The 18005-nt window shown below is 46.8% G+C and overlaps 1 protein-coding gene across 1 annotated transcript in view; it reads right to left on the bottom strand.

Annotated features, from left to right (window-relative positions):
• Positions 1 to 1016: 1016 nt before the first annotated feature.
• LOC139471406 (uncharacterized) overlaps positions 1017 to 18005 on the bottom strand; it is a 29896-nt gene continuing 12907 nt past the window's right edge. Inside the window, exons 6-13 of the mRNA XM_071253773.1 lie at positions 17828 to 18005; positions 14733 to 14890; positions 14231 to 14361; positions 12686 to 12848; positions 10728 to 10932; positions 5697 to 5874; positions 2870 to 3059; positions 1017 to 1497 (exon numbers count right to left, since the gene is read on the bottom strand). The exon at positions 17828 to 18005 is cut by the window's right edge and continues 29 nt beyond it. Of these exons, the coding sequence (XP_071109874.1) occupies positions 1141 to 1497; positions 2870 to 3059; positions 5697 to 5874; positions 10728 to 10932; positions 12686 to 12848; positions 14231 to 14361; positions 14733 to 14890; positions 17828 to 18005 (1560 nt within the window). The 3' untranslated portion in view covers positions 1017 to 1140. The remainder of the gene's footprint in view (positions 1498 to 2869; positions 3060 to 5696; positions 5875 to 10727; positions 10933 to 12685; positions 12849 to 14230; positions 14362 to 14732; positions 14891 to 17827) is intronic.

Below are 18005 nucleotides of genomic sequence, written 5' to 3'. Positions count from 1 at the left end.
TATCAATTGTCTGGGAAGGCCTAGGTACACCTTGATATACCTTTGAATCAACTGTCAGGGAAGGCCTAGGTACACCTTGATATACCCTTGTATCAACTGTCAGAGAAGGTCATGGTACACCTTGATATACCGTTGTATCAACTGTCAGTCAAGGCACAGGTACACCTTGATATACCTTTGTATCAACTGTCAGGGAAGGCCTAGGTACACCTTGATATACCCTTGTATCAACTGTCAGGGAAGGCCTAGGTACACCTTGATATACTCTTGTATCAACTGTCAGAGAAGGTCATGGTACACCTTGATATACCCTTGTATCAACTGTCAGTCAAGGCCTAGGTACACCTTGATATACCTTTGTATCAACTGTCAGGGAAGGCCTAGGTACACCTTGATATACCCTTGTATCAACTGTCTGGGAAGGCCTAGGTACACCTTGATATACCCTTGTATCAACTGTCTGGGAAGGCCTAGGTACACCTTGATATACCCTTGTATCAACTGTCAGTCAAGGCCTAGGTACACCTTGATATACCCTTGTATCAACTGTCTGGGAAGGCCTAGGTACACCTTGATATACCCTTGTATCAACTGTCAGCGAAGGCCGATGTACGCTCTTGAGGTTATACACGCACATCAGGGGTCAGTCTATATGTGGATGTTCGTTATGATTAACACAATGTTACAAGATCTTTGCGCCACATGACTTGGGTTATATGTCATCGTATACTCCATCGATCTGACCACAACCGTGGTCTATTGGTCAAAAATCCGCCCGAAGAGCGGAAGGTCCGATGTTCGATCCCCGGTCGCGTCATACCAAATCACGTTTAAATATGCTACTTGTTGTTACCTTAACTGGAGCTCGCAATGAATAGCTAAAACAAGGAATGGTCGTCCGGAGTCAGTATACTGTGTCTGAGTAGGGTAAACTGCGGGAAGAAATCTCCGTGGGATAGCAGTATCAATCTGCATCAGTCAGGACTAGTACAAACAGCCACACACACGTGCATGCACGTCACTGTATGATCTTGGACGCGACCTTCAACCCCATGTCACCTCACCCAAATCGATCTGATTGTGACATGACTTCGGTTATATGTACAGAGAACGTGTTTTACTATTGAAATTATCAGAAACTCAAAACACTGGACAGCGAGGGTTGGATGAATCCATGTCTCCTTCTACTACGGCGTCTCCCATTGGTTCAGCCTCATCTCCCACGTGACCGCCAGTTTCCGTTATTGTCGCCAGTGTGTCTGTCATTGCGTCGCCGTGGTCCTTTCCGTTAGATATGGAGCTTTGTGTGAGTGAGATTCCTGTTTCTGGTTTGGCTGAGGCATGTTTGAGACTTGCCGATGTTTTCGGTAGGCTGGACACGGGGACCACCTTCTGTTTCTGGTAGAAGGCCTGGTAGATGTCGTAGGCTTCGTTGACGGCGGGAAACAATATGATGATCACCATGGCCGCAAACGCCCACACCTCTGACAACATGGCCTGCAACAACAGGAAATGAGATATACATATAACTGTCAGAGATGACCCAGGTACACCTTGATATACCCTTGTATCAACTGTCAGGGAAGGGCCAAGTACACCTTGATATACCCTTGTATCAATTGTCAGGGAAGGGCCAAGTACACCTTGATATACCCTTGTATCAACTGTCAGAGAAGGGCCAGGTACACCTTGATATACCCTTGTATCAACTGTCAGGGAAGGGCCAAGTACACCTTGATATACCCTTGTATCAACTGTCAGAGAAGGGCCAGGTACACCTTGATATACCTTTGTATCAACTGTCAGGGAAGGGCCAGGTACAGCTTGATATACCCTTGTATCAACTGTCAGAGAAGGGCCAGGTACAGCTTGATATACCCTTGTATCAACTGTCAGAGAAGGGACAGGTACACCTTGACATACCCTTGTATCAACTGTCAGTCAAGGCACAGGTACACCTTGATATACCCTTGTATCAACTGTCAGTCAAGGCACAGGTAAACCTTGATATACACTTGTATCAACTGTCAGTCAAGGCACAGGTACACCTTGATATACCCTTGTATCAACTGTCAGTCAAGACACAGGTACACCTTGATATACCTTTGTATCAACTGTCAGAGAAGGCCTAGGTACACCTTGATATACCGTTGTATCAACTGTCAGTCAAGGCACAGGTACACCTTGATATACACTTGTATCAACTGTCAGGGAAGGTCAAGGTTAACCTACCCTTGTATCAACTGTCAGGGAAAGCCTAGGTACACCTTGATGTACCCTTGTATCAACTGTCAGAGATGGCCTAGGTACACCTTGATATACCCTTGTATCAACTGTCAGAGATGGCCTAGGTACACCTTGATATACCCTTGTATCAACTGTCAGAGAAGGCCTAGGTACACCTTGATATACCCTTGTATCAACTGTCAGAGATGGCCTAGGTACACCTTGATATACCCTTGTATCAACTGTCAGTCAAGGCACAGGTACACCTTGATATACACTTGTATCAACTGTCAGTCAAGACACAGGTACACCTTGATATACCCTTGTATCAACTGTCAGAGAAGGCACAGGTACACCTTGATATACACTTGTATCAACTGTCAGAGAAGGCACAGGTACACCTTGATATACCTTTGTATCAACTGTCAGTCAAGGCACAGGTACACCTTGATATACCCTTGTATCAACTGTCAGAGAAAGGTCAGGTACCTTGAATGTCAGGGTTCGATTCCCCACATGACTATAATATGTAAACCCCATTTCTGGTGTCCCCCGCCGTGGTATTGGTGAAATATTACTTAAAGCGGCGTAAAAGACTACTCACTCACCCACTAGATGAATTAGTACAAGAGTACAGACTCACCCAGCCGAAGAACTGGTCGTACGACATGATATCGACAGCGATCATGATGCATGGCCACACAACCACCAGGAGAATAGAGAACACCACGGAACCGATGTTAGCGAAGTACTTCGCCTCCTTGAACGTCTTCTCCACCTCCTGCAGCGACGGACGGTTGTCCAGCTGGTGCGCCCCGGTCAGGCACAGGTCTCTGTAATGGAGGATTAGCAGCCGTTACCTCAGTGACCAGAACAAGTGATAGATGGTTACCTTATTACGACAAGATACCATTCTGAAAGTTCCAGTTCCATGGTTACTCGGTTGTCCTTGGGTCGCTGTCACCACGTTCTTCATTAGAAATTGATTGTCTGCGTTTGACGAGAGGACACGGTTCTTTCTGTAGATATTGTCTTGATCAGTTGTTGATGGTTGAAATAAATTCATTACTTATATTGAGTAGACAAACATCTTCTTTCAAATCCTGAACGAAGTTTAGGATTTCACCTCTTGTTAAATCTGCAATAAGTATTGTGCTTTCTTCAACGCTTAATCATGTATATTATCAAAGTCATCTCCTGTCGAAACTTCATTTTATGTTTTAAAACAGTTAAGTACAGGAAAAGATAAGAAGAACTAAGCCGACGTGAAAAATCTTAGTATCTGCTGGATTTGATCAAAGACAGTCATGCTGAAGGAACGCCAGTAACCAATGATGATTATAATAATGTGCTATTTAACTTGTCATCACGGTACCTCCATACCGTACTATCTCCATGCAGATTGCTTCTTTGTTGGGTTCATCCATTTGATGAAGAAGATAACCGTCACGTGATCATCTGTGGGAGTGCATCAGAGACCAGGACCCGCCCAAGTGGATGAGCTTGGGGTAGGTCTTCAGGCGGAATGGCAGGCAATGCCAAGGGCAGCCCTGCGCAGGTTAATGCACCGTGTGCCACCATGGTGTGGTGCATGGATTGCCCTACATGGTGGGCACACGAGATGTTACATGTATCGTCGTTACACCTTTACTAATGAGCGTATGGAATCTCACATTGGTTCCCCGCAACTAATGTCCTGCTGCATCAACAATGTCCTGCTGCATCAACAATTACCCGCTGCATCAACAATGACCCGCTGCATCAACTAATGACACGTATTGCGGACAGTACATTATCCTCTGAAACTAGCATTTCTTTTTTTCCAAGAATACTTCAGAATACATTCCTGCAGAACAACAAATATATAATGCATTTTACAATTTCAAATTAAAGGAAAGGAAACTATAATCCACGAATTTTAGAAACCTTTCGGCCCAGAGATCTGACACTCAGAAGGCTGGCGAGTAGTGTCCAGCTTATTCGTGTCGTGTTTGTCACTGAGGGTTTGCTGTTGTAGATGCTTACTTAAAATAACCACCTGATTTGTGCTCAAATGAATTAAAGCTTGTGAACATATTGAGTTTCATTTTTTACAAGAATATAACCACCGCCCGTTTTACGTAAAGATCATCACCGCATGTTTTACATGAATATAATCACAGCATGTTTTACATGATGATCACCACAGCATGTTTTAGATGCAGATCCCCACCGCATGTTTTACATGAAGATCACCACAGCATGTTTCACATAAAGATCAACACAGCATGTTTAACATGAAGATCACCACGACATGTTTCACATGAAGATCAACACAGCATGTTTCACATGAAGATCAACACAGCATGTTTAACATGAAGATCACCACGACATGTTTTACATGATGATCACTACCGCATGTTGTACAAGAATATAACCACCGCATGTTTTACATGAAGATCATCACCACATGTTTCACATGATTAACACCACAGCATGTTTGACATGAATATAACCACAGCATGTTTTACATGAAGATCAACACAGCATGTTTGAAATGAATATAGCCAACGCATGTTTTAACACGAAGATCACCACGACATGTTTTACACGAAGATCACCAACACATGTTTTATACGATTAACACCAAAGCATGTTTTACATGAATATAACCACCGCATGTTTACATGAAGATCACTACCGCATGTTTTACAAGATTATAACCACCGCATGTTTTACATGAAGATCACAACCAATGTTCTACAACAGTATAACCACAAAGTTGACACATATTGCTGAGAGATAAATGATGACAAACTTCGGCAATGTTGACCATAGGTAGTTCAAGCATATCCCAGCCCACTGATATAAACGTTCGGGAATAGTGATGGTACTTAATTTTCAATATATTCAAAAAAGCTGTTGTCCAAGTTGAGACGATTGTGTTGACATTTATTATTATACATTAACACCTGGTGTCATCATACTTCCATCGTGATTCCAACCCATGCTTGTCGCCAGAGGCGACTAACGCGATCGGGTGGTCAGACCCGCTCACTTGGTTGATGCATGTCATCGTTTCCCCATGTATTCCAAGGACATAATGACTCTGATTAATTGCCCGTGTAGTCCAAGGACATAATGACACTGTTCAATTGCCCGTGTAGTCCAAGGACACAATGACACTGTTCAATTGCCCGTGTAGTCCAAGGACACAATGACACTGTTTAATTGCCCGGGTAGTCCAAGGACATAATGACACTGTTTAATTGCCCGTGTAGTCCAAGGACATAATGACACTGTTCAATTGCCCGTGTAGTCCAAGGACATAATGACACTGTTCAATTGCCCGTGTAGTCCAAGGACACAATGACACTGTTCAATTGCCCGTGTAGTCCCGACAACTGATACCCAACTGTAGGAATAATGACGTTTCCCATGTGGTCGATAAAACGTTCTAAGGGCGGGAGTTCAAAGGAGCCACAACTTACTGCGCATATTTCTCTGTCCAGGGGCAGAGAGGGTTGTCTACGTCACGTGTCTGCTCCCAAATCTCGCGAGATTTGCTTGGATCTTGGCTGCGATTGGTTACTAAGCTGACTACTATTGTGATCATCCCCCCTGATAAGATGGCAGTTAGGTTTCCACACAGCATCGACAACTCCTGTCCTGTAACATACAGGTGTCATAGTTTTGTACAGGTGTCATAGTTTTGTACAGGTGTCATAGTGTGGTACAGGTGTCATAGTGTGGTACAGGTGTCAAAGTGTGGTACAGGTGGCATAGTGTGCTACATGTGTCATAGTGTGCTACAGGCGTCATAGTGTGCTACAGGTGTCACAGTTTTGTACAGGTGTCATAGTGTGCTACATGTGTCATTGTATTGTACAGGCTTGATAGTGTGCTACAGGTGGCATAGTGTTCTACAGGTGTCATAGTTTTGTACAGGTGTCATAGTTTTGTACAGGTGTCATAGTGTGGTACAGGTGTCATAGTGTGGTACAGGTGGCATAGTGTGCTACAGGTGTCAAAGTGTGGTACAGGTGGCATAGTGTGCTACAGGTGTCACAGTTTTGTACAGGTGTCATAGTGTGCTACATGTGTCATTGTATTGTACAGGCTTGATAGTGTGCTACAGGTGGCATAGTGTTCTACAGGTGTCATAGTGTGCTACAGGTGTCATAGTGTTGTCCACGTGTCATAGTGTGGTACAGGTGTCGCAGTGTTGTTAAGGTGTCATAGTGTGCTACAGGTGGCATAGTGTGCTACAGGTGTCATAGTGTGGTACAGGCGTCATAGTGTGCTACAGGTGTCACAGTTTTGTACAGGTGTCATAGTGTGCTACATGTGTCATTGTATTGTACAGGCTTGATAGTGTGCTACAGGTGGCATAGTGTTCTACAGGTGTCATAGTTTTGTACAGGTGTCATAGTTTTGTACAGGTGTCATAGTTTTGTACAGGTGTCATAGTGTGGTACAGGTGTCATAGTGTGGTACAGGTGTCAAAGTGTGGTACAGGTGGCATAGTGTGCTACAGGTGTCACAGTTTTGTACAGGTGTCATAGTGTGCTACATGTGTCATTGTATTGTACAGGCTTGATAGTGTGCTACAGGTGGCATAGTGTTCTACAGGTGTCATAGTGTGCTACAGGTGTCATAGTGTTGTCCACGTGTCATAGTGTGGTACAGGTGTCGCAGTGTTGTTAAGGTGTCATAGTGTGCTACAGGTGGCATAGTGTGCTACAGGTGTCATAGTGTGGTACAGGCGTCATAGTGTGCTACAGGTGTCACAGTTTTGTACAGGTGTCATAGTGTGCTACATGTGTCATTGTATTGTACAGGCTTGATAGTGTGCTACAGGTGGCATAGTGTTCTACAGGTGTCATAGTTTTGTACAGGTGTCATAGTTTTGTACAGGTGTCATAGTGTGGTACAGGTGTCATAGTGTGGTACAGGTGTCATAGTGTGGTACAGGTGTCATAGTGTGGTACAGGTGTCAAAGTGTGGTACAGGTGGCATAGTGTGCTACAGGTGTCACAGTTTTGTACAGGTGTCATAGTGTGCTACATGTGTCATTGTATTGTACAGGCTTGATAGTGTGCTACAGGTGGCATAGTGTTCTACAGGTGTCATAGTTTTGTACAGGTGTCATAGTTTTGTACAGGTGTCATAGTGTGGTACAGGTGTCATAGTGTGGTACAGGTGTCATAGTGTGGTACAGGTGTCATAGTGTGGTACAGGTGTCAAAGTGTGGTACAGGTGGCATAGTGTGCTACAGGTGTCACAGTTTTGTACAGGTGTCATAGTGTGCTACATGTGTCATTGTATTGTACAGGCTTGATAGTGTGCTACAGGTGGCATAGTGTTCTACAGGTGTCATAGTTTTGTACAGGTGTCATAGTTTTGTACAGGTGTCATAGTGTGGTACAGGTGTCATAGTGTGGTACAGGTGTCATAGTGTGGTACAGGTGTCATAGTGTGGTACAGGTGTCAAAGTGTGGTACAGGTGGCATAGTGTGCTACAGGTGTCACAGTTTTGTACAGGTGTCATAGTGTGCTACATGTGTCATTGTATTGTACAGGCTTGATAGTGTGCTACAGGTGGCATAGTGTTCTACAGGTGTCATAGTGTGCTACAGGTGTCATAGTGTTGTCCACGTGTCATAGTGTGGTACAGGTGTCATAGTGTGCTACAGGTGTCATAGTTTTGTACAGGTGTCATAGTGTGGTACAGGTGTCGCAGTGTTGTTAAGGTGTCATAGTGTGCTACAGGTGGCATAGTGTGCTACAGGTGTCATAGTGTGGTACAGGCGTCATAGTGTGCTACAGGTGTCACAGTTTTGTACAGGTGTCATAGTGTGCTACATGTGTCATTGTATTGTACAGGCTTGATAGTGTGCTACAGGTGGCATAGTGTTCTACAGGTGTCATAGTTTTGTACAGGTGTCATAGTTTTGTACAGGTGTCATAGTTTTGTACAGGTGTCATAGTGTGGTACAGGTGTCATAGTGTGGTACAGGTGTCATAGTGTGGTACAGGTGTCATAGTGTGGTACAGGTGTCATAGTGTGGTACAGGTGTCAAAGTGTGGTACAGGTGGCATAGTGTGCTACAGGTGTCACAGTTTTGTACAGGTGTCATAGTGTGCTACATGTGTCATTGTATTGTACAGGCTTGATAGTGTGCTACAGGTGGCATAGTGTTCTACAGGTGTCATAGTGTGCTACAGGTGTCATAGTGTTGTCCACGTGTCATAGTGTGGTACAGGTGTCGCAGTGTTGTTAAGGTGTCATAGTGTGCTACAGGTGGCATAGTGTGCTACAGGTGTCATAGTGTGGTACAGGTGTCATAGTGTGCTACAGGTGTCACAGTTTTGTACAGGTGTCATAGTGTGGTACAGGTGTCATAGTGTGCTACAGGTGTTGCAGTGTGGTACAGGTGTTGCAGTGTCGTACAGGTGTTGCAGTGTCGTACAGGTGTGAGGGGGACGTGAGAGGGACTTCTACAGGTGTGAGGGAGGCGTGAAAGGGCCGTGTACAGGTGTGAGGGGGGCATGAGAGGGACGTGTACAGGTGTAAGGGGGGCATGAGAGGGACGTGTACAGGTGTGAGGGGGCGTGAGAGAGGGACGTATACAGGTGTGAGGGGGCTCGAGATAGGGACGTGTACAGGTGTGAAGGGGGCGTGAGCGAGGGATGTATACATGTGTGAGGGGGCTCGAGAGAGGGATGTGTACATGTGTGAGGGGGCTCGAGAGAGGGATGTGTACAGGTGTGAGGGGGCGTGAGAGAGGGATGTGTACAGGAGTGAGGGGACGTGAGAGAGGGATGTGTACAGGAGTGAGGGGACGTGAGAGAGGGACGTGTACAGGTGTGAGGGGACTTGAGAGGGACGTATTAAGGTGTGAGGGGGCGTGAGAGAGGGTGTGTACAGGTGTGAGATGGCTTGAGAGGGACGTATGCAGGTGTGAGGGAGGCGTGAGAGAGGGACGTATGCAGGTGTGAGGGAGGCGTGAGAGAGGGACGTGTACATGTGTGAGGGAGGCGTGAGAGAGGGACGTATGCAGGTGTGAGGGAGGCGTGAGAGAGGGACGTATGCAGGTGTGAGGGAGGCGTGAGAGAGAGATCTGTACAGGTGTGAGGGAGGCGTGAGAGAGAGATGTGTACATGTGTGAGGGGACGTGAGAGAGGGATGTGTACAGGTGTGAGGGGGCGTGAGAGAGGGATGTGTACAGGAGTGAGGTGGCGTGAGAGAGGGATGTGTACAGGAGTGAGGGGACGTGAGAGACGGACGTATACAGGTGTGAGGGGGCGTGAGAGAGGGATGTGTACATGTGTGAGGGAGGCGTGAGAGATGGACGTATACAGGAGTGAGGGGGCGTGAGAGAGGGATGTGTACAGGAGTGAGGGGGCGTGAGAGAGGGATGTGTACAGGAGTGAGGGGACTTGAGAGGGACGTGTACAGGTGTGAGGGAGGCGTGAGAGAGGGACGTATGCAGGTGTGAGGGAGGCGTGAGAGATGGACGTGTACAGGTGTGAGATGGCTTGAGAGGGACGTATGCAGGTGTGAGGGCGCGTGAGAGAGGGATGTGTACAGGAGTGAGGGGACTTGAGAGGGACGTGTACAGGTGTGAGGGAGGCGTGAGAGAGGGACGTATGCAGGTGTGAGGGAGGCGTGAGAGAGGGACGTATGCAGGTGTGAGGGGGCGTGAGAGATGGACGTGTACAGGTGTGAGATGGCTTGAGAGGGACGTATGCAGGTGTGAGGGAGGCGTGAGAGAGGGACGTATGCAGGTGTGAGGGAGGCGTGAGAGAGGGACGTATGCAGGTGTGAGGGGGCGTGAGAGAGATGTATACAGGTGTGAGGGAGGCGTGAGAGAGATGTATACAGGTGTGAGGGGGCGTGAGAGAGATGTATACAGGTGTGAGGGAGGCGTGAGAGAGAGATGTGTACATGTGTGAGGGAGGCGTGAGAGAGAGATGTGTACAGGTGTGAGGGAGGCGTGAGAGAGAGATGTATACAGGTGTGAGGGGGCGTGAGAGGGACGTATGCAGGTGTGAGGGGGCGTGAGAGGGACGTATGCAGGTGTGAGGTGGCTTGAGAGGGACGTATACAGGAGTGAGGGGGCGTGGGAGAGGGACGTATACAGGAGTGAGGGGGCGTGGGAGAGGGACGTATACAGGAGTGAGGGGGCGTGGGAGAGGGACGTGTACAGGTGTGAGGGGGCGTGAGAGGGACGTATGCAGGTGTGAGGGGGCGTGAGAGAGGGACGTATACAGGTGTGAAGGGGGCGTACGAGACGGATGTGAGAGAGGGACGTGTGACAGTGCTGTACAGGTGTGATGGTGTGAGAGAGGGATGTATACAGGTGTGAGGGGCGTAAGAGGGGGACGTGTGACAGTGCTGTACAGGTGTGAGGGTGTGAGAGAGGGATGTATACAGGTGTGAGGGGCGTAAGACGGGAACGTGTGACAGTGATGTACAGTTGTGAGATATACATGATTGTGTGGTAACAGTACGTTACCTGTGTTCATGAGAAAGTCAGCGAGGCCACCAGGGTAGGTCGAGGCGACGCTCAACCAGACGACGATGGCGATGATTGCTCCGCCAATGCTCCCTGCCATCATTGCGACTGACGTCAGTCGCTCCCAGAACATGGATAACGTGATTGGAATTACGGCTGAGCCAATCAGAATCCCCATAAACAGGTAGACCCAGCCCAAGCTGAGCTGAAACAGAGAGTGAAAACATAGGATGTCACGAAGAGGTAATATCTGGAGGGTGTGGTCATGTCTTGAGGGTAGGGGTCATGTCTGGAGGGAAGGGTCATGTCTGGAGGTTGGGGGTCATGTCTGGAGGGTGGGGGTCACATCTGGAGGGTGGGGTCATGTCTTGAGGGTGGGGGTCACGTCTGGAGGGGGGGGGGGGTCATGTCTGGAGGTCGGGGTCATGTCTGGACATGAGTGACACACTGACCTGCATGAGTGACACACTGACCTGCATGAGTGACACACTTACCTGCATGAGTGACACACTTACCTGCATGAGTGACACACTGACCTGCATGCGTGACACACTTACCTGCATGAGTGACACACTTACCTGCATGAGTGACACACTTATCTGCATGAGTGACACACTTATCTGCATGAGTGACACACTTATCTGCTTGAGTGACACACTGACCTGCATGAGTGACACACTTACCTGCATGAGTGACACACTTATCTGCATGAGTGACACACTTATCTGCATGAGTGACACACTGACCTGCATGAGTGACACACTGACATTCATGAGTGACACACTTATCTGCATGAGTGACACACTTATCTGTATGAGTGACACACTGACCTGCATGAGTGACACACTGACCTGCATGAGTGACACACTTATCTGCATGAGTGACACACTTACCTGCATGAGTGACACACTGACCTGCATGAGTGACTCACTGACCTGCATGAGTGACACACTGACCTGCATGAGTGACACACTTACCTGCATGAGTGACACACTTACCTGCATGAGTGACACACTTATCTGCATGAGTGACACACTTATCTGCATGAGTGACACACTTATCTGCTTGAGTGACACACTGACCTGCATGAGTGACACACTTACCTGCATGAGTGACACACTTATCTGCATGAGTGACACACTGACCTGCATGAGTGACACACTGACATTCATGAGTGACACACTTATCTGCATGAGTGACACACTTATCTGTATGAGTGACACACTGACCTGCATGAGTGCCATACTGACCTGCATGAGTGACACACTTATCTGCATGAGTGACACACTTACCTGCATGAGTGACACACTGACCTGCATGAGTGACACACTGACCTGCATGAGTGACACACTGACCTGCATGAGTGACACACTTACCTGCATGAGTGACACACTTACCTGCATGAGTGACACACTTATCTGCATGAGTGACACACTTATCTGCATGAGTGACACACTTATCTGCATGAGTGACACACTGACCTGCATGAGTGACACACTTACCTGCATGAGTGACACACTTATCTGCATGAGTGACACACTTATCTGCATGAGTGACACACTGACCTGCATGAGTGACACACTTACCTGCATGAGTGACACACTTATCTGCATGAGTGACACACTTATCTGCATGAGTGACACACTGACCTGCATGAGTGACACACTGACATTCATGAGTGACACACTTATCTGCATGAGTGACACGCTTATCTGTATGAGTGACACACTGACCTGCATGAGTGACACACTGACCTGCATGAGTGACACACTTATCTGCATGAGTGACACACTTATCTGTATGAGTGACACACTGACCTGCATGAGTGACACACTGACCTGCATGAGTGACACACTGACCTGCATGAGGGAAAGGATGAGAGACTCACTGACATGCATGAGATAAAGGATGAGAGACACACAGACGTGCATGAGAGAAAGGATGAGAGACTCACTGACCTGCATGAGAGAGAGGATGACAGTGAGCGGCAGAATGCTGAAGGTAGTCCACACGAGGCACCAACTCTTGAGACGCAGCAGCAGATCGTTGTACACCCGGTAGGAACCGTGGACAGTGCATTTGTACTCTGGCTTGATGGCGCGCCGACACACCTCCCGAGCTCTGAAAATATAAATATGTCTAACCTCCAGTCCATCCCAAGTGAATGTCATCCCTCACTCTTCCCAGTACTACACACAGAAATACCCACAATTCTACACACATAGGTGTCAACCCTGCTACACAAAGATATTCTGGGTTTTTTTGTTAAACGCCGCACGCAGCAATATTCCAGCTAAATGACGGGGGTCTCTAAATAATCGAGTCTGGATCAGATAATCCAGTGGATGACTTCAACCAAGTCATGCCCATGCATCAACCAAGTCAGCACGTCTTACCACCCGATCCCGTTAGTCGCCTCCTGAGACCAGCATGGGTTGCTCAAGACCTATTTTAACCCGGATCTTCACGGGTACACACATAGGTACCAATCCCCATACACAGAGAAATACCCATCCCTCTCTCCAGAAAAGGTATCCGCCTCTCCATACACAGGTACCCGTCTCTCCACACACAGGTACCCTCCTCTCCCCACACAGGTACCCGTCTCTCCACACACAGCTACCCGTCTCTCAACACACAGGTACCCGCCTCTCCACACACAGCTACCCGCCTCTCCACACACAGGTACCCGTCTCTCCATACACAGGTACCCGTCTCTCCAAACACAGGTACCCGTCTCTCCACACACAGGTACCCTCCTCTCCACACACAGGTACCCGTCTCTCTAGACACAGGTACCCGTCTCTCTAGACACAGGTACCCGTCTCTCCACACACAGGTACCCGTCTCTCCACACACAGGTACCCGTCTCTCCATACACATGTACCCGTCTCGCTAGACAGAGGTACCCTCCTTTCCACACACAGGTACCCTCCTCTACACACACAGGTACCCTCCTCTCCCCACACAGGTACCCGCCTCTCCATACACAGGTACCCGTCTCTCCACACGCAGGTACCCTCCTCTCCACACAGAGGTACCCTCCTCTCCATACACAGGTACCCGCCTCGCTAGACACAAGTACCTGCCTCTCCACACAGAGGTACCCGTCTCTCTAGACACAGATACCCTCCTCTCCACACACATGTACCCGCATCTGCACACACAGGTACCCGCATCTGCACACACAGGTACCCGCCTCTCCACACACAGGTACCCGCCTCTCCCCACACAGGTACCCGTCTCTCCACACACAGGTACCCGTCTCTCCACACACAGGTACCCGCCTCTCCACACACAGGTCCCCGCCTCTCCACACACAGGTACCCACCTCTCCCCACACATGTACCCGCATCTGCACACACAGGTACCAGCATCTGCACACACAAGTACCCGCCTCTCCACACACAGGTACCCACCTCTCCCCACACATGTACCCGCATCTGCACACACAGGTACCCGCATCTGCACACACAGGTACCATGTCTTTTGCTTCCACTTACTTGTCGTCACTATGACAGGCGGTGCAGTACGTCATGCTCTCGCACACGCACTTGTCCCTGGGGTTCGCCATGCGACCACGCCCCTTCCCGCACAAGATGCAGCTGTTGGTGTCTGTCATCAGTCTGTAGGGCTGAAAACAACAGTACGAGGTAACACAGCCCTCGAAACATGCAGATTTACATTGACATATAGTCTCACTTGATAAGATTCCCTTGATACACTGTGATAACTCACCGGATGCCCATTGTGTAATTCCTATTCTTTGAATGATAATAAACCGTATTTGTGTTGATATTCAAGTTGGTATTTCCTCTATCCAGTGTGTGCAGTGAGGTCGTCATAGTGTGGATTTTGGAGACATAAATGCGAAACTTATTTAATGCGAGCAAACTCCACTCCCATTTTTTCGCATTTCTTTCACAGACTCATGCAGCTCAACATACAGACTGATGTTGACAGACTGACCTTGACATACAGGCACAGGCTGACATACAGACTCACCTTCAGATACAGGCCGTATATGTCATATACCATGATGGAAGTGACCGCCATGACCTCGGACGACCCTGTGGACGTGATTGCCATCAACACCATCAGTAGCATCAAGATCTCCCCCTTGCGTCCGAGCAGCTTCTGGGCCACCACGGGGGGCACCAGGCCTGCAACACGTGGGCGACATGGCATTCTGACACTGTGCAGGTGTACGTTCAGATACACTGGAGACACACTGTGTCATACGGACACTGTGCAGGTGTACGTTTAGATACACTGGAGACACACTGTGTTATACGGACACTGTATATTACGGAATGGAGAGACAGTGTATATGTGTGTATATATAAAGGAACTATATATTACGGACATTATATATTACGGACAATGTATATAACGGACAATGTATATTACGGAATGGTGAGACAGTATATATATATGTGTGTAGGGAGATATTGTATAAGTGTGTGTATTGAGAGCCACTGTATGTTACGGACATAGTATCTTACGGACACTGCATATTACGGACAATGTATATAACGGAATGGTGAGAGAGTATGTACGTGTGTGTAGGGAGAGATTGTATAAATGTGTGTATGTAGAGACATTGTTTGTTACGGAATGGTGAGACTGTACACACGTGTGTTTGGAGAGACACTGTAGATTACGACAGTGTATATTACGGAATGGTGAGACTGTACATGTGTGTGTTTGGAGAGACACTGTACATTACGACACTGTTTATTACGGAATGGTGAGACTGTACATATGTGTGTTTGGAGAGACACTGTAGTTTACAGAATGGTGAGACTGTACATGTGTATGTTTGGAGAGACACTGTAGTTTACGACACTGTTTATTACGGAATGGTGAGACTGTACATATGTGTGTTTGGAGAGACACTGTAGTTTACGACACTGTTTATTACGGAATGGTGAGACTGTACATATGTGTGTTTGGAGAGACACTGTAGTTTACGACACTGTTTATTACGGAATGGTGAGACTGTACATATGTGTGTTTGGAGAGACACTGTAGTTTACGACACTGTTTATTACGGAATGGTGAGACTGTACATATGTGTGTTTGGAGAGACACTGTAGTTTACGACACTGTTTATTACAGAATGGTGAGACTGTACATATGTGTGTTTGGAGAGACACTGTACATTACGACACTAATTATTACAGAATGGTGAGACTGTACATATGTGTGTTTGGAGAGACACTGTAGTTTACGACACTGTTTATTACGGAATGGTGAGACTGTACATATGTGTGTTTGGAGAGACACTGTACATTACGACACTAATTATTACAGAATGGTGAGACTGTACATATGTGTGTTTGGAGAGACACTGTAGTTTACGACACTGTTTATTACGGAATGGTGAGACTGTACATATGTGTGTTTGGAGAGACACTGTAGTTTACGACACTGTTTATTACGGAATGGTGAGACTGTACATATGTGTGTTTGGAGAGACACTGTACATTACGACACTAATTATTACAGAATGGTGAGACTGTACATATGTGTGTTTGGAGAGACACTGTAGTTTACGACACTGTTTATTACGGAATGGTGAGACTGTACATATGTGTGTTTGGAGAGACACTGTAGTTTACGACATTGTATATTACGGAATGGTGAGACTGTACATATGTGTGTTTGGAGAGACACTGTACATTACGACACTAATTATTACAGAATGGTGAGACTGTACACACGTGTGTTTGGAGAGACACTGTAGTTTACGACACTGTTTATTACGGAATGGTGAGACTGTACATGTGTGTGTTTGGAGAGACACTGTAGTTTACGACATTGTATATTACGGAATGGTGAGACTGTGTATATATGTGGGTATGGAGAGACACTGTATATAACGGACATTGTATATTACGGAATGGTGAGACTGTGTATATATGTGGGTATGGAGAGACACTGTATATAACGGACATTGTATATTACGGAATGGTGAGACTGTGTATATATGTGGGTATGGAGAGACACTGTATATAACGGACATTGTATATTACGGAATGGTGAGACTGTGTATATATGTGGGTATGGAGAGACACTGTATATAACGGACATTGTATATTACGGAATGGTGAGACTGTGTATATATGTGGGTATGGAGAGACACTGTATATAACGGACATTGTATATTACGGAATGGTGAGACTGTGTATATATGTGGGTATGGAGAGACACTGTATATAACGGACATTGTATATTACGGAATGGTGAGACTGTGTATATATGTGGGTATGGAGAGACACTGTATATAACGGACATTGTATATTACGGAATGGTGAGACTGTGTATATATGTGGGTATGGAGAGACACTGTATATAACGGACATTGTATATTACGGAATGGTGAGACTGTGTATATATGTGGGTATGGAGAGACACTGTATATAACGGACATTGAATATTACGGAATGGTGAGACTGTGTATATATGTGGGTATGGAGAGACACTGTATATAACGGACATTGTATATTACGGAATGGTGAGACTGTGTATATATGTGGGTATGGAGAGACACTGTATATAACGGACATTGTATATTACGGAATGGTGAGACTGTGTATATATGTGGGTATGGAGAGACACTGTATATAACGGACATTGTATATTACGGAATGGTGAGACTGTGTATATATGTGGGTATGGAGAGACACTGTATATAACGGACATTGAATATTACGGAATGGTGAGACTGTGTATATATGTGGGTATGGAGAGACACTGTATATAACGGACATTGTATATTACGGAATGGTGAGACTGTGTATATATGTGGGTATGGAGAGACACTGTATATAACGGACATTGTATATTACGGAATGGTGAGACTGTGTATATATGTGGGTATGGAGAGACACTGTATATTACAGAATGGTGAGACAGTGTACATATGTGTGTATTGTGAGACACTGTAGATAACGGACACTGTTTATTTCGGATTTGGTGAGACAGTGTATATGTTTGTATAGAGAAACACTGCATATAACGGACACTGAATATTACGGATTTTGTGAGACAGTGTATATATGGAGAAACACCGTATATAATGGACTGACACTCACCGGCGTCGACGTCATCCGCGGTGAGGAGTGGTCCCCCCTGGCTGGTGCTGAGGGCGATGTAAGCGAGCCCCATGGTTGTGGCGAGGCAGAAGGGGACGGCAAACCAGGCGATGCCGCCACACAGGAAACCCACCACTCCTTGTTTGGGTTTGGCAGCGACACTGCTCTGCCAGTAGGA

This window comes from Haliotis cracherodii, unplaced genomic scaffold (assembly GCF_022045235.1).
Source record: "Haliotis cracherodii isolate W230 unplaced genomic scaffold, xgHalCrac1.p SCAF_22, whole genome shotgun sequence".
NCBI classification, from domain to species: Eukaryota; Metazoa; Mollusca; class Gastropoda; order Lepetellida; family Haliotidae; genus Haliotis; species Haliotis cracherodii.
The sequence above is the reverse complement of the archived record's forward strand: the minus strand, read 5'-3'. Positions and strand labels throughout refer to the sequence as shown.